General features: G+C 39.9%; 1 protein-coding gene across 4 annotated transcripts in view; it reads left to right on the forward strand.

Annotated features, from left to right (window-relative positions):
• ADAMTSL3 (ADAMTS like 3) overlaps positions 1–27,269 on the forward strand; it is a 170,126-nt gene that overhangs the window by 104,341 nt on the left and 38,516 nt on the right. For all 4 annotated transcript variants that reach the window (XR_010029627.1, XM_063169807.1, XM_063169804.1 and 1 more), the window contains exons 8-16: positions 869–943; positions 6,088–6,245; positions 7,210–7,321; positions 9,993–10,131; positions 11,736–11,786; positions 15,639–15,843; positions 16,640–16,787; positions 17,542–17,626; positions 24,250–24,536. Coding sequence is in view for 3 of the 4 variants with exons in the window: in XM_063169807.1 (XP_063025877.1) it covers positions 869–943; positions 6,088–6,245; positions 7,210–7,321; positions 9,993–10,131; positions 11,736–11,786; positions 15,639–15,843; positions 16,640–16,787; positions 17,542–17,626; positions 24,250–24,536 (1,260 nt within the window). In the remaining variant the exon portion in view is untranslated. The remainder of the gene's footprint in view (positions 1–868; positions 944–6,087; positions 6,246–7,209; positions 7,322–9,992; positions 10,132–11,735; positions 11,787–15,638; positions 15,844–16,639; positions 16,788–17,541; positions 17,627–24,249; positions 24,537–27,269) is intronic.

Below are 27,269 nucleotides of genomic sequence, written 5' to 3' on the forward strand. Positions count from 1 at the left end.
ATATCCCTGTGGGTATCCCTTTCCTGAGAGCGCTGCTTTTGTTGGCATGAGGGTCTCTAGCCTGTTGGTTTGACTGGTAATTCAGTTTGCTTGGGCAAATCACAGATTTCCTACATTTGAAATGAGAAGTAATAACTTTCTGCCTTTGTAAAATGCACTGAAGTAAGTGTGTTGCACATTTATATATGGAGAGGCCTTTCAGGCAGCCAAAAGCTGTTTTGTATTGATATGTCCTGTTGGGGGCTGGTTTGGTTTATAGTTCATTTTAAATTGAGCCTCTTACTGGAAGAAATGATCTTATATGGTATGTTAGATGCAGACACCCTTATAACATGTACCTTATAGCTATTATATATTTGCTCTTAACTGGTCTGTAATTGGTTAAGGGTTAGTGTTAAGTAGATGATTTATTTCCTGTAAGTCCTGCCACTTATTAAAGTTGTGACCTGCAGCAGGAAATGAGGTGTGGGCAAAATGAGACTGAACAGCTGCAGGTTTTGGTAAGGGGGAAGGACTACTTAGCAGATTCCTTATGTCAATTCAGTGATTAGAAAATACAACTAGGACAGCAGAGTGTAAATATGTTCCTAATACACTACTGACATTTCAGTTGTTATTGTTAATAGCAAATTATTTTTCAAGAGAAAGCAAGATTTACAAGTCCATTTATAGGTCTTAATAGTTGCATGACATATCAAACAGACTCAGTACACTGTACTTAATAAAATAACATATTATTTTTAATAGAAAAACTGTGAAAGCTGTGAAATATTTTCTTAGACACATTTGAGGGTTTTCAGTCTAATTATGTGACGTACAAATTCCCTGATGAAAGATAATTTCTAAACCAGTTCTTTCATGTTTGTAGGGGAAGAAACTGTGATTGCTGTACCACATGGGAGTCGGAGTGTGAGAATCACCCTGAAAGGACCAGCACACCTTGGTATGACTGAGTGTTTTATGTATTTATACATAGGCAGAAGATAAAAACACAACCTTGTATCTGAACTCATCCAAATTTTGGAAAATATGGGTAAGATCATGACCTCAATACCTTGATTCCTCTTCCCATCTTTAATATCCAGCCTGGAGATAATCCTAGAGAACACTGGAAAGTTAACTTGGTGAAGAGAAATAGAATACATAGAGGTGGTTTCTATTCCTTCCATCTAAACTAATATAAAGCCTCTCAAGTACAGTACACTCTTAAACAACATCAAAAAAAACCAACTTCCAGAGGATTATGTGAACCAACAACCCTTGCATAACTCAGCCTCAGATTTCTGTTTAAGCGTCTGACAAGTGATCTAGGTACAAATGAAGTTGGGTGAATGACTACAGAAGTCTTGCTTCCATGTAATTCTTTTATTCATTGCATACCACCAATGAGAAACAGTTTGTTCTTCTCTAAGACCATTGTTTTTCCAATATTTTCTTATAAGGCTGATGGCAGTATTTATGGCAACTTCCTTATCCGTAGGCCTAGTTTGCCTAGAGAATTGATGGTTTCAGTTCAATGGTAAGTGAATACCAAGCAATGAGATAAACTATTCATTTAACTTTGAACAATTTTTTCATCCAGATACAGTCTGTATCATAGAAATAAAAAGAACTTCAGGTCTGAGATATGTAAACAGAAGTAAAAAATACTTTTTATTTGAAAATTGCTCATCAGTTTGTTTGCTTTTCCAAAATATATTGTCACATCCTTTCAAAGAAAAAAACTGAAATAAAACTCCCTCTTCAGAACAGCTCCAGAGTGACAATAACTCAATAACTTCTAGATATACTACTTATATTAAAAAAGTACAAAGCTGAATTTATATTGAAATAAATAATATTCCTTTAAAACTGTTGAGGGGATGTGTAAAGGAGTGATCCTGACCAGTTCAGGTCAGGACTCTTGGACTTTCTTAAGTAGTTCTGCAGAAGGAAGTTGTTGTTTCAGCTTTGTATGAGGAAAAAGTACTAGATTGAGTGGCTCTTGGGGGATTTCTGGAAAGCTCCTGAGGAATGCAGCAGCAGCTCAGTAACTGAGTACAGAGTGCTCCTGGCTTCCTACCCAGGGTGGTTCTCTAAAGAAGCTGTGGCTTGGCATCACCTTTGTTAGTTCACTCTCTAGCTGGACAGGAATTGTGAAATGTTCCCTTAACCACTTCCACCAGCACATCTGTTTGAAAATCTGCAAGGATTTAGACATTTTTTACCTAAAATTAAAATTGCAGAGGTAAAAAGCAACTGAGAGCCGTTGAGGGGAGGGAAGTGAGAATTGCTTCTGGCTTCATAGCCAGGTCTCCAAGAGCTGATACCCCAGAGGTGTTTCTCCACCCTCCCACTGTACGTGTTCCTGGGTGTTTGTCACTTAACAGAAAATACCAAATGATCCCTTGCTGCAAATTCATCAACTTTTGTGTGGGTGTGCTGGTAGAATTAAAGCCAGAATTAAAAAAAAAAAAACCAAACATCTACTATTACAGGTTCCATTTGTCAGAGATATTTTTCCTGGCTTGCAATGAGTTGAATATAACAGGTGAAGCAGGGACTACTTATTGTTAAAGTTTTATACTGCCTCCTGTTGCCAGTATATATTTGTCCTTCAAGTGGAGTCAGCAGCAATAGCAAAAACTTGAAGAGAACTTTGGAGTGTCTGGCACTTTTCCCTTTATCTTGTGTTCAGTGGGGCTTCATCCTGGGTTTATGATCTGGTCTTGTTCCAGGAAAGCACAGCTGCTGGACTAATCAAAAATGGAAATGTGGTTGGAGATGTAGCACATAACAGATTTGGAACAAATGCTCTGAGCATTGTTTTGCAACCTGCAGTTAGTGTATAAGCAAGGACTGCATTTCTTTGTAGCTGGTTAGAATAAGTGCTTTGTTTGTGTTTCTGGGCACTTAAACAGGCAGCAGATTGATCAACATGCAACTTTGGATTTTTAACAAATATGGCCCCTCTGTATTTCTGCCTGCTAGGGTTTGGTGAAAGATTTGGTGGAAAATAACTGAGTAATTAGCACAAAAAATGGGTCTGAATAAAATGTTTCATTGTGTTGGCTTTGTTTTAGATTTGGACTGTATCATGGCTTTTCTAGTAGTTGTTTTAAGAGCATTAGAATCAAAAGTAAGACTGAAAGTTCCCTGAAATTAATCCTCCAGCAGAAGAAACAGGAAAACCAGAAGCTAATATTTTTACAAGTGGCTAATGCTAGATAACTGAGTTCGTGAACTTAGGGAGGTTAAACGTTACTGAAAGGAACTGAAATGTTTTTCTTTTTGTCAATTTTTTCTCTGCTCACAGAGATTTGCATCATGTGGCAGCCTTTAGCAGTGGGTTTGTGCACTGCTCTGCCTTTGACAGATGCTCAGAGGAGCGCGGTGTTGCTTTTCTTGCATTTTGAGAAGAACGTTTTGTTTTTGTGCTACCTACAAATGAATCACAGAAAAGAAGCAGCTTTTGGGCAGCAGCATACTTGTTCTTTATTGCACTGGGAGCAGGAGCAGCTTCCCTGGGAGCTCCTTCATGCACAGGGAGGAACCTGCAGAGAGTTTTCTGTGCCTCACTGCCCTGCTCCTTCCTGCCACCAGGAGAATGGGGGGATTCTGCCCAAAGCTGGGCGAGGCATTTGCCATTTTTGGCAAGGGAGGGAAAGTAACTAAACACAGATAGTTACAGGTCTCTGGCACTGGTGGTTGTCTTGCTGGGCACAGAAACAGGTGAGCACTCAAGAGATTTCCCTGTCCATGTGACTCTTCACATCTGGAGTGTCAAGGAATTGATTTAGGATGGGGAAGCTTACTCCTGAAGTCAAACTTCCCAGGTATGTTCTATAACAGGACTCTGCAGAACAAAGAAACATTTGGTGAATACTTTTCTTGTCATGAAACCAGTTGATAAAACCTGTGTTCTCAGTTACTTCTCTGAGTCAATAAATGAACAGTTTTTGAGGGAGGAATTCCTCACCAATAAGCATCATTATGTTATGTAAGTGTTAAATACACAAAATGCTTGGTGTCACAGGAATGCATTGCACCAGATGTAATCCGTTGTGCTGGGGAATATCTCCTCATCTCCCTGTGTGACACAGGACAAATCTGAGCAGCAGTTCTGGGCTTCAGTGGTGTCACCTCCAGAGACACAGGCTGTGGCTCCATAGCTGCACCTTGCAAATAAACACATGATTTGCATCCAAATCTAGTGTAGCTCTAATGTAAACGTGTCAGCTCTCTGGGAGTTACTGTCTTGATGGTTGCTGAACAGTATTCTTGGTTTCTTCTTGGAAAAACATCCAAAATTTTTTTTAATTAAAAATGTAGTAAAAAGACTGTTCAGAAATGCAGTTGAAGTCGCCAAATAAAAATTTTCATCATCTTTTTACACCAGCTGGATTGTAATGTCTTAAATGTTATTTTCAAAAGGATCCTGGACTTCTGAGCATCTTACTGAATTTATTTTGAGTTGGAAGTACTTAAGATTTGATTTTACACTTATTTTTAAAAATGAGACAATAACAGGCACCATGCATTATTACTTAGTTTTAAGCAGTGTTTGTGATTTAAGCATAAAGTTTGGGATCAAGGCTTGCAGAAGCTTAAACCAAAAATTCTGAGTTCCGTATATTTTAAAGGGTTATTTTGTAATGCAATCAGGACAGGAAAACTCCCTAAAAGTGACAAACAGAAATATGTAGTAATCATCTAAATACTTGTTTTTTCTGGGATTAGTTTATATCTATTTGTTCCTAATGGAATGTGTTGGTCAGTGGGGCACACTGATTCCCAGAGATTTATGTTTTCTCTTTGACAAAGTACAGTTTATTCACCACCAGATTCATACCCTGTGATTAACATAAAGTCATTTCCTAGAAACAAATCCTTCCTGAAACTTCCTTCCAGCCATGTATGTGATCTTTGTTATACCTATGAGCGCAGTGGAACCTAATGCTTAGAAGCTTGGGATAATTGTGGTATGTTTTCAAGGAATTTAATTAATTCTATAATTTCTTTATTCTCTTTTTTGGAGTGCTCCAGAATGCATATTTGTTTAAAAAATATGAAGGAAGAAAGCAGTTAATGATGGGTTTCAGCACTCAGAGTATGTTTTCAGTGCAGGTAAAACCAGATGCTTTTAACCTAAATGATCTAGCCTGACTTAGGTAACTTTGTTTAAAGTACCAAAAAAGGAAAGGTAGTGGGAGAAAGAGGGTATTTATAGCTCATCAAAAGATTCCTTTTAGCTTGGCCTGAGCTCATCTGAGATTCATGCTTTTCTCATGCTGTGCTCTGGTAGATTGTAACCAGACCTGGCTATTTCAAGTCATGCATTTTGCTGTGCCTGTGCGCTGTACTACACAGAGCCCAGAATTCTACCTTGGTTATGAATATCTTCCTTTAGCTTTGTCCACTTACAGTTCAGTCAGCTTTCTGGAAGTGATTTAATCTTAAAATGCTTCATCTGTCTTCTGGAGGCTGTGGGCTGTTAGTTTAATCTGTTTCCAAGGAGTGGAGAACAATTCAGAAAGGGTTTTCATCGCCAGCTGTTGTGGGAAGGGCCGTCCCTGCAGCTGCCCACCTCCTGGCCCTGCTCCTTCCTCACTTGGGAACTGCTCAAAGCTGAGTTAGGGATCTTGGGGCAGTGATTCAGGTATTGAGGTGAATGTCAGGTGGGTTTGGCACCATTCAGGCTTCTCTGGAGACTGATTGCTCAGATTGCTTGGCTTTTGAGTAGCATGGAAGTATGAGGTATTTTTCTCTATATTGATTCTATCAATTTTGAGTTTCTTTCAGCTTTCCCTGCTGAAGTTTTTGCTTATATCGAGTGTTACAGAGCCCTTGGTGTAGGAAAAACTGTCTCAGAAGTGCTTCTGGTATGAAAGAATAGTGTGTTCAGACAGATATTCCTGTACTGACTTGTCTTGCAATTATCTATCAGGCTATAATCTGAAGCAGTTCATATTCTCACAGATTCTCTGGGTGTGTTTTTACTGCACATATGCAGCTGGGACTTGCAAGGCAAAGTTGTAAACATTACTTTCTGACTTTCTTGAAAACAAAAAGCTGTTTAAGTTTACTAATGGCATGTTTCTTCTTTAGTTATAGAGTCAAAAACACTACAAGGAGAAAAGGGAGAGCACAGTTTCAATGCACCTGGAACATTTGTCATTGAAAATACAACTGTTGAATTTCAGAAGAGCACAGACAGGGAAATTATAAAGATCCAGGGACCTCTTGGAGCAGATTTCATTATCAAGGTGGGGTGTGTGAATGTACAAATCTAAAAAGTTATTGCAAGTACATTGCAAGTACAGTGGTGGCTGTCCATCAGCTTGTAGCAATACAACAAAATCTTCTAGCTAGCAAGATAGAAATCCTAATTACAGTCCAGAGATCATTTATGCCAAGAAAATCCAGATAAACTAAAATGTTACATGTTTAATATCTTTCCTGTGGTGGGAAGTACCACAGGATCTTTTATGGTAAAAGATTTTTGTTTTGAATACTGCTGGAAGAGTCACAGTGTGACCCTGTGCAGTGCTAATCCAATTGCAGACTGCCACCTACTGAACCTGAGCACTGCTTCCAGCAGCACCTCCAATCTCCCTCAGACATTGCTCATCCAGCCACTGACCATTTCCAATCCTTTTAAATTTTTTTCTGTCCAGAACACAAACCAGTGGCTTGCATCACACATCAAGATATTTAAAAGTAGGAGCATATCAGTATTTGACTGCCAAAGGAAGGCACTCATACACTTTGCCATTGGAAGTGACAGAAGTTTCAGTATTGTCAGACTGCATGTCATTACCTGCACATTGTAGAAATAGAATTTCAGTTGTTTTCCTTTTGCATCTCCAGTACCATGTGCAGCTAGACTTGCCTGACAGTGTGCTTGGATCACTTTTAGACTTCTTTCTGCAGTAAATTTCAAATTTTTTGTTAACAAAGAGATAAACCAAAAGAATACAGATAAGAACTTTGCTATTTGAGGATAGATAATCAAATGGTCACATTAATGCCTTGAATAATTTGAAAAAACAAATCACATTTAAATATTTGGCTATTGGGAACTTAAATTTGATGGCTACTCTAAATTTCTAGAAGTTTTTTGTCTGTCATCATCTTACTCTGCACTGCTATTATTTATGACCTCTGTTTTGAAATGGCATGAGCAGTTGAGCACAGTGTACATGTGTGTTGTAATGGAAATTTCTTCAGACCAGGTACTCTGGATCAAAAGAGAGTGTGGTTCAGTTCTTCTTCTATCAACCCATCAGTCACCAGTGGAGACAGACAGAGTTCTTCCCCTGCACAGTGACATGTGGAGGAGGTAAGTAATGTCAATTCTTCAGCAGTGATAACAGCTCAAGATTCAAAGGAGCAGATTTACAACCTTTGTTCTGCATTTTTAGTGGTTAGATGTTTGTGCTTTCCTGAACACTGGAAATTTCTCAGCAAAATAAATGACAGACCAGCAGCTAGGCTGGTTAAACTGGTATCAGCATAGAGGTTTTTACATGTTGTCACTGGAAATCATGTTTTTCCATAGCTGATGTTCATTTGAGTAAGAACATTAACTAAGAAATAAAAATACAAAATTCAAAATGGAAAATTGCAGCTCATAGTGGATATTTGGGGAAAGAAAGCAAAGAAACATGATGAGATTTTAAATTAAGAATAATCAAGAGGTGAAAAAGTATCTCTAGCCTCAGTAGTATACATGAGGGTGAATTTTAGAACACTTAGTTGAGGAATTAGTTATACAGAAGGCAGAATAAGTAAATACAATTTCTAGAACATCTGCTATCAGTCCTTTGGCTGTCTGATTTTAGACATTTAGTCCTGATGGTGGCTAGAGCAGCACATGTGGTATTGTAGCATCTACTCCTGATTTAAGCCCTGCAGCTTAGATGAAGTGTAGCTTCATTCTGCTTATCCAGCCCAGCCCACAGCCTGTCATGTCTGGTTCTGCAAAAAAAAGTGTGAGCTCGTGGTAGGAGGAGTGTTTGACACTGCAGATAGCAGCTTCCCTTCAGCCAGCATTCCCCAGGTCACCTGGAAAACAGAGCAGGACCCTGGTGATAGCGATACAGGGATTTTCTGGAGAGTGCAAATGTGGTTTAAATAGTTACTTGGGGCATGAATAAAGAGAGTGAGAAATTTTAAAGTACAAGCAGAGTCTGGGGATCTTTTGAAGGACCATCCATTTTGGCATTTGCACCTCCCCGTGATCTGAAATGCAGACAGTACATGTGTCTGATATGCAGTCCCACAGGAAACTACTGTATCTTATGAGATACTTGGCCTCATGAAGTGTGATCCTTGCTGGAGCTCTGAGTGGCAATGCATATCCTCTGATGATTCCATCACACTGTGTTTATAACTTTTTTTTCCTTAACTTGTCTGACAAGGGAAGAAGTATAAAGCATCACAGTTACTTTTGAGGACTGCATGTAAACACTGGATAGCCCAAGGGAGATATTTACCTTCAAAGGTGTTGGCTCAAATCCAGCCTTATTCAGACTGCTGTTATGGCTTGAAAATTATAGCTACATGTCAATCTCTTTGAAACCATCCAGGGTGTTCAAAGCCCTGCTTTGTGGCTGCTTGCCTATGATATAAAACTGGTACCTTTGTCAGAGGGGCTTGGCAGTCCTCAGGGAGGGCAGGAACTGAGGAAGCACAAAAACTGAGCAGCTATGACAGTAGTAGTGTTAGGAATGGCATGCAGGGAAGTTGTATTGCAGCTGCTTGGCTTTAACCTATTATCTTAGATTTATCTGGGTTTAGTGTCCAGATTGTCTGTTTGGCATCTGGTACTGGCAGTGAAAGAAAAGGTTCCTCACTACAGAGATTTGGAATTAGTGCATTGCCATTCCTCACTGGGACGTTGCTTTGTCTTTAATTCTGTAATCTCCATATGTTGGAAAGGGCATTTCAGAAAGCACAGTCAAGCTGGAATGAGCAAGTGTGTTTAAAAATTGTTTCTCTTGTTTGCAAGTGACATTTCTTCTGGGTCCTTTCAGTACTTGCAAGAATCGAAACATAGATGCTGTGAGCGCTGGAACTGCTTAGTTCTTTATGGTTATCACTCTCATGCATGATGACACTTTGGATCAGCCAAGAGACACACAACTGAAGCCACTGACACATGATACTTAGCATTTTCAGTAGGCACAGGGACTTGTGCTGCTAGTTTGTTGACTCGGTCTGATTTTAATTCTTGTGGTCTAAAACTTTTTTTCTTTGCACATACCAGAACATCCTCCTCTCCTCAGTTTAAGTCCAAGTAAGCTTTTTTGAATGAGTCTTTTTTTTCTTAGCCAAAAAATAACCTAGTGGTTTATAAAACCCAGATCCCTTCTTGCAACCAGTCTCCACACATATTTTATTATTTGTTTTTCACTGAGTAGTTAGTTCAAGTCTTCTTTTGTTGGCTCTTCAACTCGGAATGTTCTTGAATCTATTTCTTGGTTTTCTACAGTTCCTTAGCAATGTTTTTGGATCCCATCTTCAATTCCTCTGGCTTTCTGTCTCAAGTATTTATTTCTTTTAGCATGAATGACTGTTTAATATAGCTCTCCAACATACTGGTAACTCCTCCTTGGAGGAGGGCAGTTATGCATTGTGGAACATGTGCTAGAGCCATATGGCTTCATAGTTTTGCTTTCTGACAGGTGAGCTGGTGCAGTACAAGTATTTCTGCATCAGAAGGAAATATGTGTGCCTCTACTCTTAGAATAGTAGAGGCATTAGTATTAGAATATACTAATATACTATTAGAATTAGTGTAATAAAGAGCTGGAAACTCATTTAGTGTTAAGACAAGTTAATATAACTGCTGTGCTGAATTGCCTTAAATGAAGGTCTGGTTGTGCATTTCCTGTTTCCTTGTTTAAAAGCAAACCAAAAAAGAGTAAGACAGAAAATTAATTCTATGGGGAGAAAAGGCTGTTTTACTTTATCTCCATTAACAACATTCAACTTTGCTTCTGCCCTAGGTTATCAGCTCAATTCAGCTGAGTGTGTGGACATTCGTCTGAAGCGTGTTGTTCCTGACCATTACTGCCATTATCACCCAGAAAACAAGAAGCCAAAGCCCAAGCTGAAGGAATGCAACATGGATCCCTGCCCTTCCAGGTCTGCATGGCAAACAAATCTGTGTGTGACACAGGCAGTTACTAAGGAAGCAGGAATTGTATTTACTTAATTTCAATTCTTTTTACCTTTAAGGCTACTTAATCTTGGTTGTTTATTGCATTGTTAAAGGCTGATATCTCTGCCAGTAGATGTGTGGCAGTTATTTAGTGTTGCAGAATAGAAGATTTTGCTTATATAGAGATATTGCAAATATCAGTTTGCTAAAGGGCTAATTCTGCTTTGTCTACTGCAGAGTAGTACAGCACTAGTGTGAGGATCTTGTGAGTCTATGTGAGGAGGACAGAAAGTTTGCCTCCTTTTGGATTTATTGATACTGCCATTCAGAACATGTCAACAGCCAGACAGAAGCTCCAGTCAGTGCAAGTGTTCATATGGTTTAACTTGGTTTATTCATTTGCCTACCATAAAAGTTTGGTACTTCATTGTTACTGTAGTGTTGACAATTTAATAATTGAAGCTTGGGCCTATTTGTTTGGGTTTTTAAAAACTAGGCATTAAAAAAAATCATTCCAAGTAAATATCCTTTGGTACAAACACCACAGGATATTAGTGCCAAATTTTAAAGGCTACAGTACACATAAACTGTATTGAATTGCACTACAGTATTTCAAACTAACTTTTGGATTGTCTGGTGAGGTTTCCTGGCTGTGCTAAAGAATCTTAAAATAACATCACAGTATCAAGTCCCAGAACCTCACATTAATATGCCAGCTGGCTGAGCTAGAGTTATATGCAAGAAAAGGAAACACTCTCAATGGATTTCATTTCCTATAGCTAAACTGTCCATTTCCTTTCATTCCTGTTGAACATAATCGTTGATAGTGACCTCTAACAGTTATAGATGTGCAGACTTCCAAGAGTTTTTCCTGGAGAGTTGATGACTGTATGAAGCAGAAAGACTTCACTAATACTTGATGGCAATGGGTGCCAAATGTTCCAAAGCTGGAATGGGAAAATTAGGGAAAGAAAGGGTGTAATTATATTTTAGCTTGCAAATTTGGCTTATACAGTCAGGACAAGGAAAGTAGTACTGCATATAATACCGTATTTCCTAGCATTGGAAGTTAAGTTTTATATTGGAATTAAATACCTACATCGCACCACAACAGCTTTATACCTGCTCTATGCTATGCACTTCAAACAAACTCTAGAAGGGTCCTAAGCAGCATTCAGAACCTATCTAGAATTAATCTTGTGATGTATTTATTTCACTGACACTCACTGACACTCATGTCCCTCAGCAGTGTTTGTTACAGATAGAAGTATGTGAATATCTTTTTGTTAATGAAGTAACACACACCTAAAGGGTCACTGATAATAAATTTCTTTGCTGGAGGCTTGCTCATTTAATATTTTATGGTGGCATGAAATAGAGAAGCTGTATGAATAATTCTTTATCCATGCAGAAAAGGTAAGATTATTCAAGTCATAAGGTTCACCATAAGGCTCATGTGTAATGGAGTAAGATTCCTGCATTTCACATTGGGAATTGCTTACTTCAAGCATGATCACATAAATGTATGTACTTGATGTACAGTCTTGGGTATGAGAAGTAATGATGCAATATTTATTTTCTTTGACAGTGATGGATTTAAAGAAATCATGCCCTATGATCACTTCCAGCCACTTCCTCGGTATGTATAAGCAGGACAGCACATCTGTCAGCTTTAGCACAATTTCACTGCAAATACACTACTTCAGTACTAAGATAATGGGACATATTTTGATTTAATTTTTTTTTTTTTTATACAGGAGGTTAAGTTTACAAGAGTCCTGTAAACATCTCTGAATCTTGTGATTTATTTTAGTGTGCTCTGGATGATTAGCTTAACAGTCAGAGGTTAATATGCTCTTCTTGGAAATACCAATGTGAAGTCTTTAAAATAAACAGTTGTCCCCCTCAGCCTTCTCTGGCTTTAGTGCAGAGAAGATCATCTTTAAACTGCATGTATGAATTCTTGTCTTGAAAGGTTTTTCTTTTGACAATGTATGAGATTTTATAAAACAGACCTTGTGATGTACAGGATTCTGGAAATTCTATTTCTCTTGAGAGGACTGATCCTTCTCCTCTTTACATTCTACGGTCTACAGACTATTTATTGACATCAAAGATGGCACATCACTTTCAAAATACAAAATTGTTGAAATATCTGTTTCCTTAAGTTAGGGCATCAAAGAACAGTTTGTTACTTTTTTTTTTTTTTTTTTAAATTTTTAACACCTGAATCAATTACAAGGATTTAAAACTTCTCAGGAACCCTTAGATGTTTTAGAAAGAATGTTAGGATTAAACAGTATTGAGTCACATTTGCTTTTAATGTAAAGAATTATAGTCGATGAGTTGGTTGCATATTTATGTGAGTTGAACCTCTGCTTTATTATGTCATGTAATGAATAATGTGTATTTTTCTAAAGAAGTAAAGATATGAAGTAATAAGAATGAAATCATAGACTTGCACAGCTTAGTGGAGCTACTGATTACAGCTGATATAAATGTCATAGTTTATTTCTGTAGCAATTTGTCCTTATGGATCTGCTGTCCTGTGATGTACTTTGGCTTTCATGCACAGATGGGGATTTTTTTCCTCTGTACCTTTATCCTGTAGAGTCTTCTAATTATATTGTGTGTCTCTCCCTTTCCATTTCTTCTGCCAATGCCTTTGTACTTCAGATCTCTCCTGGAACTCAGCTTAATGTATTTACAGGAGTATTTCATCTTCTGAACCACTTAAGGCTTGGAGACCACTTGGAAGAGAAATTTAATCCCCCTTTCTGTGCTTTACTGTGCTCAGCACGTTTGCATGACACTGTGGTGAGATAGATCATGTCTGTGATAAAGCTGTGGGCAGGATCTCTTATTTCAAACACTCAGAACCACAGGCACAGTCCCACCTCATTTCAGCACCTCGGTGTGCTCTGTCAGAAAGCATCATGGTCTTCCTGGGTGATGCTTCAGAGGAAGGGCTGTAAAACAGCAGGCAGCCAAGCAGGGCTCAGAGCCGGTGCCAGCAGGAAGGAGAGAGGAAATGGGCTGTGTTGTACTGGGAGGGCTCGTAAGGAAACACCACAAAGACATAGAAACACCTTCTCTTGCAGGAATTGCTGAAAGAAAACAGCAGCTCAAAGTTTGTTTACCCGCAGGAGGAGGTGGCTCTGCTCCAGTGTGGATGCAAGTCTTGCTTCAGTGCAGCAGGATTTGTCTGTGCTGTTGCATGCAAGGAGCTGGAATGCATTACCCTGTGCTTTCTGCTTTCTCCTCCTCTCTTGCCTGTTTCTTGCATGCTGACCCAGGACTGTTCTTGCGAAGCGGGCGGAAACCCCAGGTCCTGGATGCAGGCTGGAGCAAAGCTGTGCAGGCTGCTTCACCTCCTTCATCTCACCTCCTCCACAGCACCAGGGCCATGTGGAGGCTGCCTGGCAGCCCTGTGGAGTGCACCACTGCTTTCCCATTCGCACGAGGAAGTTGTGGGAAAGTCGTGGTGCACACCACAAGATCTTGAAAGGGTTCTCCTGTGGCTACAGTAGTAAATGCCCCACTGAAATATTTTTACAGATGGAGAATTCTTTTGAAATAAATAGAAAAATTTCCCAGGATGAAAATTTTCTTTTAAAGCTTTTGGACTGCCTCCATTTATTTCAGACTTGTTGGACTGTTGAGGATCCCTTGACAGCTGTGGGTTCTGGAAAGCATCTCCTTGACTGCTTGCCCAAGACCCCCCTTTTCCCCAGTAGCCATGGACCTCACTCCATCTTGAAAATTCTTGTGGGAGTATGGGATCTGGAGTGTGTTTGAAACTGATGAGATAAAGAAAAACAACTATAAAACTTCACGCTATAAACACTTGCAAGCCTTACATTACATACAGCACAGTGAGCCTTACATTTATAAATCCATGAGCTGCTAATTCATTAAATGGTTAATTGCTCTTTAGTTTCTGATTTTTAAAAAGAAAATTAGTTAACACTGGCCATTCCTTTTAGTCAAAGAAGAGTGTAACTCTTGCTCTTCAAATGCACTTTGTTATTGTGATTTGACATCAGTATCTCAGGACACAGCTTTATTCAGAATGCTTTTGAGTGTATACTCCATGGTTGATGTCCCATGGCTTGCTCATATTTATTCTTCTGTTGAGCTTAAGCATGATTAATATGTTTTTGTAGGCAGCTTAATGAATTGCCTAAAATAGGAAGTGTCCTTGGTTTACCTGCTGCATCATAAAAAGTAGATTGCTTAAATTTACCTTTGATTTATTGGCCTTTTCTTCATTGAGTTTGATATTATAACTTCCTTTATGATAGCCAAGCTGATTACTCTTGATTAATTGATTTTGTGGCTTTGATTCAGGAGGGTGATGGAAAGAAAGCAAGAGATGGAAGGTAAAGGGTGAGGAGATATTGTATGGGTGTCATTGGAACCTACAGACAAATACTTCAATAGAAACTTGTTATGTCTAAATTTGAGAGGAGCAGGATATCATTGAAATTAGGGTTTTTTGAGAGGTAATTGCTTAAATGTGGATTCATGCTAAGAGGCGAATGAAGCTGAGTTTGTTGCCTAAAAACTTCCATGTCCTTCTCACTTCAGATGGTGCAACATTTTCCATCTTTATTGTAAAGATTGTGAATAGATGTCCATTTTGAAGATATTTCTTCCCAGCAGATTGTTTATCATCTCTCTATTGGAGGCTGCTACCCAGAGCTCTGCTGATTCACAGGCTTTTCTAATCCTAAATTTTCCTTAATCTGTGCCTTGCCCTGCTGCAGGAGCAATCAGCTGAGTGAGCCAAAGCAGCTGAGATGGATGAGCAGCTGCCTTTTGCTTGAAGCAAGCTGGAAAGTGTGAATACAAGGTCGTTCAATGGAATTTTAATGAGGGTGGGAAACTCTTGCAGAACTGCAGTCAGGACCGGCCAAATGGTACCTGCCACAATTTAATTTCATCACAGTCCTTATGGATGAAAGCAGTTTGGTATGAAATGGCTGGCTTGACCCAAAGTATTAGAAATCCCATAAAAATTCCTTCAGGAACACATTTTTAAGGGCATCCAGATTTGTCTTTGTCTTTCAGACTTCATGCAATCTTAAATACAGGGGCTTCTTGGTCTCTGACAATGGTAATAAGTGTCTATGTGATCATGCAAATTAGTTGTCAAAAGTATTCAATTTAGATGATTTAGACTATTTGAAAGTAAATTCATTCCAGTATTTAAACTCAGTATATTCACAGTTTCTAACTTATGTATAAGAGTTTCAGTTATGTTTTGAAATATGCTTACATTTGCAATTCTACTTCTGATTTTGCACATGAACTTAAGCCTTGAATAATGCAAGGTAGGTCTGAGAGTCAATGTATTTGTATGTGGTAAGAATCCAACAACTAAACTACCAGTAAGCTTTAATTGACACTAAGGTTGGACTCAATATTTTGCATTTTTAATAGAGGTTAGTGGAATAAGAAAGAGCCTTATGAGGGTTTTTTTTTTCAGGTGGGAACATAACCCATGGACTGCATGTTCAGTTTCTTGTGGAGGTGGTATTCAGAGGAGAAGTTTTGTGTGTGTAGAGGAGACCATCCATGGAGAGATACTGCAAGTGGAGGAATGGAAATGCATGTATGCCCCAAAGCCCAAAGTCATTCAGACCTGCAATCTTTTTGATTGTCCTAAATGGGTGGCAATGGAGTGGTCTCAAGTAAGTAGAGAAGTAATTTGGACCTTCTGTCTTGTTTTCTAAAGAAAGCCTCTGGTCTTGTGTTACCATTTGTTTACTAGCACAGGACTATTAGAAAAGTATAGCCCTGAAAGATAATCAACAGTACTGGGAAAAGTTTGCTCTGAGCAGTTCTGCCTGATAATCAAAACATTAACGTGTCTGTGTGGAGCAAAATGCAAATGTAGAATTCCTTGTGCCTGTTGAATTCCTGCTTTGCATGCACAAGTTAGAGACAGAGGTCAGGCCCCTCTGCAGTCAGGTCATTTATGTCTCAGTTCTTGATAAATGTAGTATTTCACTGGCTGTAATAGTTAAAGGCATGTCTGTCTCAGGGGCTGGCAAGTCTGCAAGGGTGATTTTCCAGCGTTCTTACCTTTCATTACAGTAACAATAGCCTAAGCCAGCTTGTCCTGGCTGTGGTTATCTGATACAGCCAGATAGGCCAGCACTCCTGTAATTCCTTAGTTCATCTAGATGACATCAGTGCCACCAGAGTGCAGAAAATGCAGCTCCCCTGACCCAGCCTTGACTGAAAATCACCACTGTGACAGAGTGCATTCTCGGTGCGCAGCCACTCTTATTTCAGCCAGATAAGCCTCACAGAACCCCAAAAAAACCCCCTTGCATCCCCAAAACTTCGACCTTTCCCCCCATCACCAACCTTTTCCTTACCCGCCTAGCGACGCAGGGCCAAACCCTTGCATCTCAGTGGGGAAACCTTAGCGAGCCCCTCAGCGGTGCAGGGCAGTGCTGAGGGGCTCTGCTGTGTCCCCAGTGCACGGTGACCTGCGGCCGGGGGCTGCGCTACCGCGTCGTGCTGTGCATCGACCACCGCGGGCAGCACGTCGGGGGCTGCAACCCGCAGCTCAAGCTGCACATCAAGGAGGAGTGCATCGTGCCAGTGCCCTGCTACAAGCCAAAAGGTAACCGGGCTTTCGTCTGGCTCTGTTGTTGTTGTTTCGCGGGTTTTTTTTTTTTGTCCAGAGAATTAAAAGCCCCTGGTAACCTTTTTCAGAAATGCCAGAAGCTGGAGTTTACTAGGGGTTGGGTTTTTTTTTCCCAGTTTTGGCAGAAACGAGCACTTTAATTATTGGTGCTAGTAAAAGTGCCCTGCTGATATTTTTTGCTGATAATGTGGGCAGACTGTCGTGAAGTGAACGTGCCAACTAAATCTATACAGTCTGGTCAAACTGGGAAAACCAGAATTAATGAACTTAACACAGGGAGGAGGAGTATTCAATAATACTTGAAATGGGAATGAAAAGGATTCAATAATATGGGGAAAAATGGGAATGAAAAGTATTCAAGTATTCAATAATACTTGAAATGGGATTGAAACTCCATAAGTATCACCTGGGATTTTCTTGTTTGTTTTAAATTAAATGTGCTGTCCTGGTGTCAGCATTCTCAATATGACTCAGCAGCTCATTAAGTTATACTCAAACTATGTTCCTTTTTCCTTCTCCATTTCTGCAAGTTTAAAACAAAGAATGGAGCTCAAACAGCATGATGAAATTTTCTACTAGTTTTTGCATTATTATCCTGTATATCTACAAAAGCATTAGATCAATAAGCAACGTCAACTGTGAAATTCTGAGATGATTAATGCTTGACATTTACATATTGCTTTGATTTTGGAGAAATTACTGAATGTTTTGAGTCTTTGTCCTCTACCAGAAAAAAGTCCAGTGGAAGCAAAATTGCCATGGTTTAAACAGGCCCATGAGATGGAAGAGACCATCACAGTCTCAGAAGAGCCAACGTAAGTACACAGCCTTTTACAGTGAAGAAACATTTCCAGGGTGTTTTGCAGACCTCTGCAATGATTGTTGCTGTGCAGTTTGCTTTGACGGTTGGCCCTCCATGGGAGATGAGTCCTGTGGTGAGCTGTTCCTAATTTTACATCCCAGTAACTTTGCTTCTGGAGCTCCTGTTCTGGATGATACACAGCTACACTGTTAAAGTGCCCCTATATCATTCAGGAATTCAAAGGGATCTGGATTTTAGCCTGATTAAGCCCTAATTAATGCATGTGGAGATGCTTCAGCAGAAATAAATTAAAAAACTTTAGTTTTATCCCGGTCATAGCTGTTACCTCAAGAATGTAGTGGTGGTATTAAAACTTAAGAGGTGCTTTGTAGGGTTGCCAGGATTTCCTTGGGGGGTGAGACCAATGCATAAAGTGAGAAAAACCTGCTGATCTCTGTGCTTAGCTGCATCTATGGGGGTAAGTTGTGCTATTTTACGTGTGTATATGTGTGAAATAACATCTGGATTTTGTGAGTCCTCTTAAAAACTGATGAGGTTAAGCCTTGCAAGTGCTGGGAATGAAAGCACAATTTACATCCAGCTACACTTGTTCCTGACCCTAATATGTTAGGGCATCCACACAATTCCTTATATCCCCTGTGTACATTTCTTATACACACACACACGTATTTATTTATGTGTAATATATTCAATATATAGGCATTAAAGTATTTAAATTTCTAGAAAGTATTAGCTTTGTATGTGGTGAGATTTTGAACAGTATTTTATTGTGCTGTGTTGAATTCTGCACTTTTTGTACTAATGTCATTTTGAAATAATTTAGATGAGCTTAATGAAGTTGCTTTGGATTTATATTGCCCTGATAGCAGAGTGTACCTTATGCTTATTTTTCTTCTTCCATCAAGCAATTCCTGATTTTTGGCACACATGCAGCAACAGGTGTGACCATGAGTAATAAAATCTTTACACCTGCAATGACTCACAGAAGAAACCTCTTGCCAAACAGGTGTTTATATAGTTATGGTGACTGTAGTTTAAACTTTTCACTGCTCTAGCCTCTCAAGTCAAGTGTCAACCTACTGTGAGGGGTTATTTCACTCTCCAAATCAGTGGCCCTGAATTCAGACAGGGTAGTAGCAAAGATATAAAAATAAAGTGTGGTTGTCACAGGGGGATGATGCAATCAAATGTGCCTTTTAAGTGTCAGGATAGCAGAGTGAAGGTACATGAGATCACTTTTAGAGAGGATTCAGCATGAAGCTATAAAGAAAATTATCTCTAGCATTACAAAGTCCTGCTGTGGCAACCATGAGCTAATGCAGTTTCTGGGTTTTTAGGATCCTCCAGCATCAGTCTGACAGAACAATCAGGGAGGACTGGCAGGGACAGAGCACTGCTGGTTCAGAGGAGATGTAGAATGGAACAAAGCTGAGCTGGAAACCTTGTTTGGGGCTGCCTTGTACCTTGTCCTGACAATGACAGCAGTTATTCATCCTTCCTAGATGAATGAATATAGGATTATACATTCCACTGTGGCCTTTTTCTTCTCCGCTTACTCTGGAGACTAAGATGTTTTCCATCTTTCATTCACGAGCCTCATCCTGTCCTTAGACTTCCCTTCACCATTTCCAGAAGCATCCTCACCTAAGTCTGAAAGGTTTCTGCAGCCACCTCTTGCTGGCTCCCCTCACCCCTCTCTGTGCTGAGGTGCTCTGAGATGCTCTGCACCCCACTCTGGGCTCTCCTGGGACCCAGCTCTAGCACTGTAACCAGATTCCCCATGAGTTTCATTTTCATGTCTTCTGCTGCCCACTGCTTGCTCTTTAGTCTCCTAAGGGAGCTGGCAAGTGAGGAGGGATGAGAAATAGCTGTTGCCTGACTTCATTCCTTTCTGCAGATTGTCTGTGGGTCATGTGGACAATAATGGTTTGCAACCACAGAATCTCTCCATCAGTGCTTTAAACCTCATGCCCAAACTGCTCTGGTGCTTTCCAGGAGGAGTCAGATTTTTGGGGCAGGGATTAAGATTTAAAGAGAAACTGTGACAATAAATTGTTCCTGCTCCCAGAATAAATTATAACAAGATTTCCCTCTGATTCAGATCTGTTTAACTTTGTTTTCTGTAATTTAGACATGGCACAGTGATAACTCACAGCCCACCTCTGCCTAGCAGGAGACTTGTGATTTCCTTGGTAAATGCAATCACTTTTAATTTCAGTTGTTCTCTTGTCATCCAAATTTAAACCACAATATGAAGTCTCAACTTCTAGTCCATCCTTTTATGACAACTTTCTCTCTATGCTTTTGTGTGATGTTTTAGTTGATAATGAATAAGAGAATAAATGCAGCTGTGTTTTAGAAGCCACAAGTGATGGATATGCCAAAAGTAGCTTGTGGAAGATAAATACTTCTGCCTCTGTGGTCTACCACGGCTGGTGTCCTGAATTTACATAGAGGGGGAATGTTCAAAAGCTTCTTTTTTTTATTATTAGCAAAATAAAAAATGACTGTCCTTAAAGTGAGGCCAAGAAAAATGTAGGTCTGACCTTTTTAGTTTTCAGTTGTGGAATGTGATGACAGTTGATACCAATCATTATTTTAAATGTTCTTCCCTCGAGCCTTCTTAGTTACAGTGGGATTCACAGAGAAGCTCCAGCAAGTTCTTGCATCTTTTTTATTACTTGTAAGTTAAAGAAACAGACACCTCAGCTGCCTTTCTCTGTCATTGCTTAGGGAAAAACTAAAATGCTTTCAAAAACTGATATATTTTTTCAGCAATATGAGCTAAAAAGTGATGTGAAATGCAGTGTTCCTCAAAAAGGTTTCCATTTATTGCATTGGAGTAATTTTCAGACATGTCCCCTCTGGGCCTTTGGTGATAGAGAATTACCCATTTCCCACAGCTCCTTCTCTCAAAAGGAGCTGGTGATTTTGTGCACCGTGTTACCCTTGAGGCTGGTAAAGCAGCAGTGTGGCTGTGCAGAGCAGGCAAGGGTGGTGCTGCAGGGAGGGGTAGGGTGCCAGCACCATGGAAGTTCTGCTCAGTAAGAAACCACATTGTAGGTGCTTCTTTAGACTTTTATCCAGGACCCTTGGTGCATTAGGACTGCAAATAATGCTAGACCTGCCTTTTTTTCTCATAATTTAGGCATTTCCTGTCTTAACTGCATGAAGAAAATTAAAAATTAAGAGACGCCATGTTTTTCAAGTCTTTAGTAAGCTGCAGAGGGCCACACTGAGTTCAGTTTTCAGTTCAGATTTGATTTGCTTGAGTTGGGCTGCTCTGTCCCAGTTTAATCATCATTAGTTTAGGTCACTGCTTCATTTCTCAGGTCATCCTCCACTTGCTTTTACAGCATGTGCCAGGTGAATGCACATTTCCATTAGTGCTAGACTGATAACACTGCAGCATGGATGTGCCCTCCACTGCATGTGAAGTGTCTTCATAATTTATACGTGCTCAGATGGGCATGGGAGAAATTTAGTTCAATGTAGCATTGGGAAGAATGGTTGGGTAAAAAAGCTGATTATAAAAAGTTGTACCTGCTCAAATTTGCATTTTCCTATTTTCTTTTTTTTTTTTTTAATAAAAAGAGGAGTCTGGTGGAGTTTGTTTTAATGACCTGTCACAGGCTTTGCTTTTGCATGTTCAAGATAAAGGAAAAATAAAAAAAGCCCCATCTGCCTGAACTCAAAATTTAGATAAAAATCAGCTCTCTGTGTTCAGTCAGTTCCTTGCTCTTCTTTTGTACTAGCAGTCTCCATTGGCATCTGTTGAAAGAAATTAGTGTGACTTAAACATGATCATCCTTGGAGAAGTTTTATAGTGCAGGATTTCAGTAGGTAAATAGTCACATGACTAGTTTAACAAATGCCAAGGTAAAATAAAAAGTATTTAGTGTGTTCATTTTTTATCTTGCACTTCACTGAAAAAATACCAGACACTAATATTCAACAGGAAAAGCTCAATTCTAATATAGGCTTGCTATAAGTCAAGGAAAAAAATACTTAGAATTTTCTGAGTTTCTTTATAAATCAGTTGGTTGCTGAGTGAAATTGTTGCTGTGGTTCAAAATTTCCTTTAATTTATACAGGATTTCAAAGGAATGTCTTCGAGATACATTATTTTTGGAATGTTTAAGTGCACTCAACTACAGTACACAAAACTAACACTAATTTCTGGTATGCTGCTGTCATGCTTTTACCAAAAGAAGTTATTACTCTCAGACTATAAACTTAGGTATGGTTAGAAGACCAACTATTTTCAACTATAAAAGTCCATCAATTTTATTTTTCCAATTAGGCACGTAAGTATAAATGTGCCTATTTTTTTTGTTTTACACAGAAGGAGAAGAAAGTAATCATTCTGTTAAGCCTGTGCACACTGGCCATGATCCAATAAAGCACTTAAGCACAAGTTTTCCTCTGAACTCATTGTCATCCTGTTGTCTTCAAAGCACAGCTAATATGCTTGAGTTAGGCTCATGCATTTCCTTGGATGAGGGTGATTTTGCCACTCTAGGTAGTTTGCATGGCTGTCTTTGAAAAGATTGAGATCTGATGTTCCAGGATTAAGCTGACTGTATCTGTTGGAGAAAGGAGAAAGCCTTCCTTTGCAGCTTTTCCCACAGAATATTCACTAAAGTCTATATCAGAGGCATCTGGACACTTGTTGACCCCACCAGCTGTGCCATGGACTCAGTGGCTCTTGGGCTGCTCCTCACCTGGCATTTGCTCAGATTTGATCACAGCCATGCACTGGGTTGATAGCATACTTGATAACATCAATCTGGCCATGCAGGAAGGTGATCAGGCTTGTGAAGGGATGAGCACTGGGAGCTCTTGGTGTTAAGGGGAGCTGGGGCTAATGTGCCTTTTCCTGAGGTCTGGTGAGGACCACTGAGCTCTAACAAAAATTCTGAGACAGCTCAAGGAAATTTTGAAGAGCTTAGATATGTTTATCTTTGTACAGAGCTGTAAAGCTATTTCATTGACATCTCCTTAAAGAATAACCAGTTAATCTTTTAACCTCTGTTGGAAAGTCTTTTCCACAGGAAAAGTCACTTTTGGGGTCTGTCCCAATCACAGCCTTTGTGACTGTCCCAAGGACTGACTTAGAGAATCCTTACAGGTTATCCAGCCATCTGTTCTCCTTTCTTCTATTTGATTCTTCCTCTGTGTATACTGGCAAGAAGTTATTGGCAAGATGATAAACGGTGCACAGAATCAAACCACACTGTTGACATTTTTCCGTGCTTACTGTGTATGCAGAGTGTAAATACTGAGTTTTGTCTTACACAACTGTTCTTATGTTTGTAAGGGCAGCTTTCCTGCAGTAAGGGAAAGATCATTCTTTATCAAAGATAAGGGCCAAATCTTTGAATCTGAATTTGGATCTTTCTTTCCAAATACATTTTTAACATTGGTCAAATTATCCTCCTATATCTCCCACTGGTGTTTTGATCATCAGCTACATTTGGACATATAATAAAGACCAACTGCAGCCTTTTCATAGGGGAAAAAAACTTCAAGGAAATTCTGTATTTGATTTCTCATAAAGTACACCCCAGAGCCACCCAGGACAACTTTATTAATGAAATCCAACCCCTTGTCTCTAGTGCCATTTTGAAAATTATTTTCAGATATTAATGTGACCCTCAAAATCAGAGAATATTATAACAAATTCATGACCTGTAAAACAAGATTTTATTGTAGTTCATCAGGGGCATAAATGCTTTCTAATAAAAATGATGGACTGTAGAGTAGTTAGACCTCTTTATTGAAGATGAGAGAAGAGCCTGCTGTGGTGTGCACTGGATGTGGCTCCATTTGAAAAACCTTCTTTTCTCTGGTTGCTGATTATTAGTATGACATAAGGTGAGGACCTCTCAGATTTAAGCAGATTTCAAATATACTTTTGGCATATGCCCATGTCTGTGTATCTGGGGAGTTATTTTATATTGTACAGATGCATCTTCCTGGAGTTTCTCCTTTTTTCCCTGCTGAAGGAGACTGAGAAAAGATTTAGGTGTTTTCCTTTTTCCTCAGCAAAGGCTACAGCAAAGGATATAGCTTTCCCTGTTCCTCATGATCCTTCCTCTTTTCCTACATCTTCTTGTGTGAATTTTGGTGAATGGTCTCGGATGTGAGAGTCAAGTGTGAGACTTAAGATACTTGATTGTACATTCTATTTAAGCGTCAGTATGATGTATTTTCTGATGTGTTTTTTCTGATGTATTTTCTGGTCTGTGTATAAACACCCATTTATCGACTTCTGACCCTTTCATAAAATTGTGAGGTTCTCTGACCCAGAATTGTCCTGTAGGTGTTCATAGTAATCTAACAATTTATTTGCTATGCAGCAGAAATGACTGACTTGAAGAAGTTTGAAAGACAATATCTGTTTGTGTTTTTAAGACTTCTGTGGTATCCCTGGTACTGTGTCTAGACATTTTCCTTATGTGATGCTCCTGGGAAATGTGGGAAGTTGTCAGGGTGTTTTATCAATGAGCAGCTTCAGAAGCCCCCATGTTGCTGTGCTAGTTGGCTGTGTTTTGGCTGTGCACACACAGGCACAATTGCACGGGATCAATGACAGCGCTGCGATGTTTGCAGGTTCATTCCTGAGCCCTGGTCCCCGTGCAGTGCCACGTGTGGCAGTGGCATCCAGGTGCGAGAGGTGAAGTGCCGGATCCTTCTCTCCTTCACCCAGACCGAGGTGGAGCTGCCCGAGGAGGAGTGTGAGGATGAGAGGCCCCCCACAGAACGAGTCTGCCACCAGGCCTCCTGTGACAGTGATCCTGTGCCCGACACGCCAGAATTTCCTCATGCTGGAGATGGCACTGTGCTGTATGACTGGGAATATATTGGGTTCACTCCATGTTCAGCCACTTGTCTTGGAGGTACCTTTTATTTTTTCTTAATTTATCCTGGGTTGTGAGAATTTGGCATTGTTTGGTGTTGTTGCATCTCCTGTTAGTGTTACCTTAAAGTAATGATGTTGATCTGTAGGAAAACCTGCAGCTACAAGCTTTAATGTATTTTTGGTTATCAACAGAGTATTTCAAACTACTTTCTTTCCTTCAGCAAAGGAGGAAAACTTATTGGGTAAAGTAGGGTGCAGGGTCAGCTACCAGGCCCTCTGTGGTACCAGTATGTTTGATACATCAGTGATGGAGATGTTCAGATGATCTACCTTTTCCTAGGAACCAAAACTGTATGGTTTCAGAGTAATTCCCATGTTTATCCCTTTTCTTCTATAAATCTGCCATTTTCTGCAGAACAGTGGGAATGCAGAGCTGCAATTAGGGAGACTTGCTTCCAGCCTGGCTGGTGTGGAGATCAAACAGGAGCTGGTTTGGGTCTTGGTGCTCTGTATCACTGCCTGGAGCTCTGTGCCATACATCTGTCTGCAAGTAGTTAGGCACATTCCTGCCTGGATGTAATCGAATCTCCCTGTCGTCCTAAGTACATGTTACCAGACAAGGCTGCTGGTGTTGCTACTACTCACTGTACTTTGGGACTGAGCACAGTGAGTTATGAAGTGCTAAGTGGAGGCAGTGGAATTGTGAACACACCTATATATGACAGGACTGCTGACATCAGTGGGAAGTGAAGACAGTTGTACCCATAGAAGAAATAAAAAATGTAGAAAAAGGGGAAACAGAAACAATTGGAAGTGGGGAGCGAGATAGAGCTCACAGACAGCAGCCTCCCTCCTTGGTGCTGTTCACCAGCTCAAATCTAGAAGACAGGACCTAGGAGGGATGCCCCAGAATGGGATCAGCAGCATGGTAAGTGACTGATAGTGCCTCTTTATCGTTTAACACTGCTGCTTACTGAGGGGGTTGATCCATAGGAATAACAGCACCTGTGATCACAAAAGCTGGAGCATCCCATTCCTTGCACTACCTGCAGTGGCATCATGGCTGGGGAGGAGAGACTGTAGTCCAAGTGTTTGTAGCAGCATGAGATGGTAGTGACAGCCATTGTGGCTGATTGACTCTGTTTCATATTTTAGTAAGATAAATGTTTTTAGAAATAAGGAAATTGTGCAGAATATAGCAGAAGCAAACCATTCATTAATTCCAAATTTGTAGTTCTGGTATCTCAACTGATTTTTGTAACATACAACCAATGGCAATTTTCTTGCCATCTTAAATCCACTTTACTGCTTTTTAGCCAATGTCTTTGCCAGAGGTGTTCTAAACTCCAAGGTTTTTGAATTTTGAGGACATCATCATATATGTAGGCTGAAATAATCTCTAGTCCTTGCCTGCTATTGCACGTGTTGCAATTACATTCTGCATCTTCAAGGATGAGTTTGTCCTTGCAAAAGCGTCCCCATAAAAACTTGCACTTGGTGTGCAGACTGATGGTAATTTAAGGAGCCTGCGCTGAACACAGCAGTTTGATTGCAAGGAACTTCAAAATGACTGATGAGCAGAATCTTGTGTTCAGCTTAAATTTTGTTCCTGAGGGAGCCAAGCATGAACTCTGTTGTTGACTTCTGACCCTTTCATGAATTTGTGAGATTCCCTGACCCAGAATTGTCCTGTAGGTGTTCATAGTAATCTAACAATTTGTTTGCTATGCAGTAGAAATGACTCACTTGAAGAAGTCTGAAAGACAATATCTGTTTGTGTTTTTAAGACTTCTGTGGTATCCCTGGTACTGTGTCTAGACATTTTCCTTATGTGATGCTCCTGGGAAATGTGGGAAGTTGTCAGGGTGTTTTATCAACAAGCAGCTTCAGAAACCCTCATATTGGTGTGCTAGTTAGGTGATTTTTCCTTTCTATCAGCTCTGGTCCTCTGGCTGCCTTGGCAAAGGCTTTCAAACAGACCAAAAATTACCTGCCGATAAATAGTTTTAAGGGAACCAGACATCTCTTCTGTTTCCAGCTCACTGCAATGTACTAGCTAATGATCTCACTGTCTACTATTTTTCCATTGTGTAGTTCAAAGGAGCTGATCCATTTCTGCTAAGTTTTATGTTCAAATCTCATTTCAATTAGATGAACTCTTTCGTTATAAGAAATAAATGTTGTCTGAGTTTGGAATAACCCAATGTAATGTAAATTATATTAGGTGCTTTTTCTCCAGTATGCATGGATCTAGCAGTGGCTATTAAAACAAATTCCTGTGGATTTCGGTATCCTCGGAACTCCCTGCCCCCGTTTCTTGGTGCTTAACTCTTTCTGAATGAGGGAAAATTCTGCAGGCTCTAAGCGGGCTGGAAGCTTTTATGGCCAATATTTGAGCAAAGTCCGAATCTCTCTTTCAGAGCTTGTCACTTGCACCTTTTTTTTAATCCTCACGCAGACTAGACTTGTAATTCAGTCTCCTCTGGTCCCTCTGCAAAGCAGATGAAAAAATGCAGATGGAAACATTGGGTTTTTTGGGCATTAGATTTACAGAGGGTGATTTGCAAGGTGTTATCAAACATCATCTTTCCAGTTCTAGAGCAAGAGTCACCCCAGTCTCGGGTCACTTGTGTGCCTTCTGCCCCAAACCTCTGTAGTTTCTCACACAGCACGTGAAGAGCCAAACCTGTTGAGGTTTTGAGTGCAGCCGAGTTGTTTTATGCCTCTTAGCATAATTAATGCTTCCTTCATCAGTCTTTCCATGACTGTG

This window comes from Melospiza melodia, chromosome 15, assembly GCF_035770615.1.
Source record: "Melospiza melodia melodia isolate bMelMel2 chromosome 15, bMelMel2.pri, whole genome shotgun sequence".
Lineage (NCBI taxonomy): Eukaryota > Metazoa > Chordata > Aves > Passeriformes > Passerellidae > Melospiza > Melospiza melodia.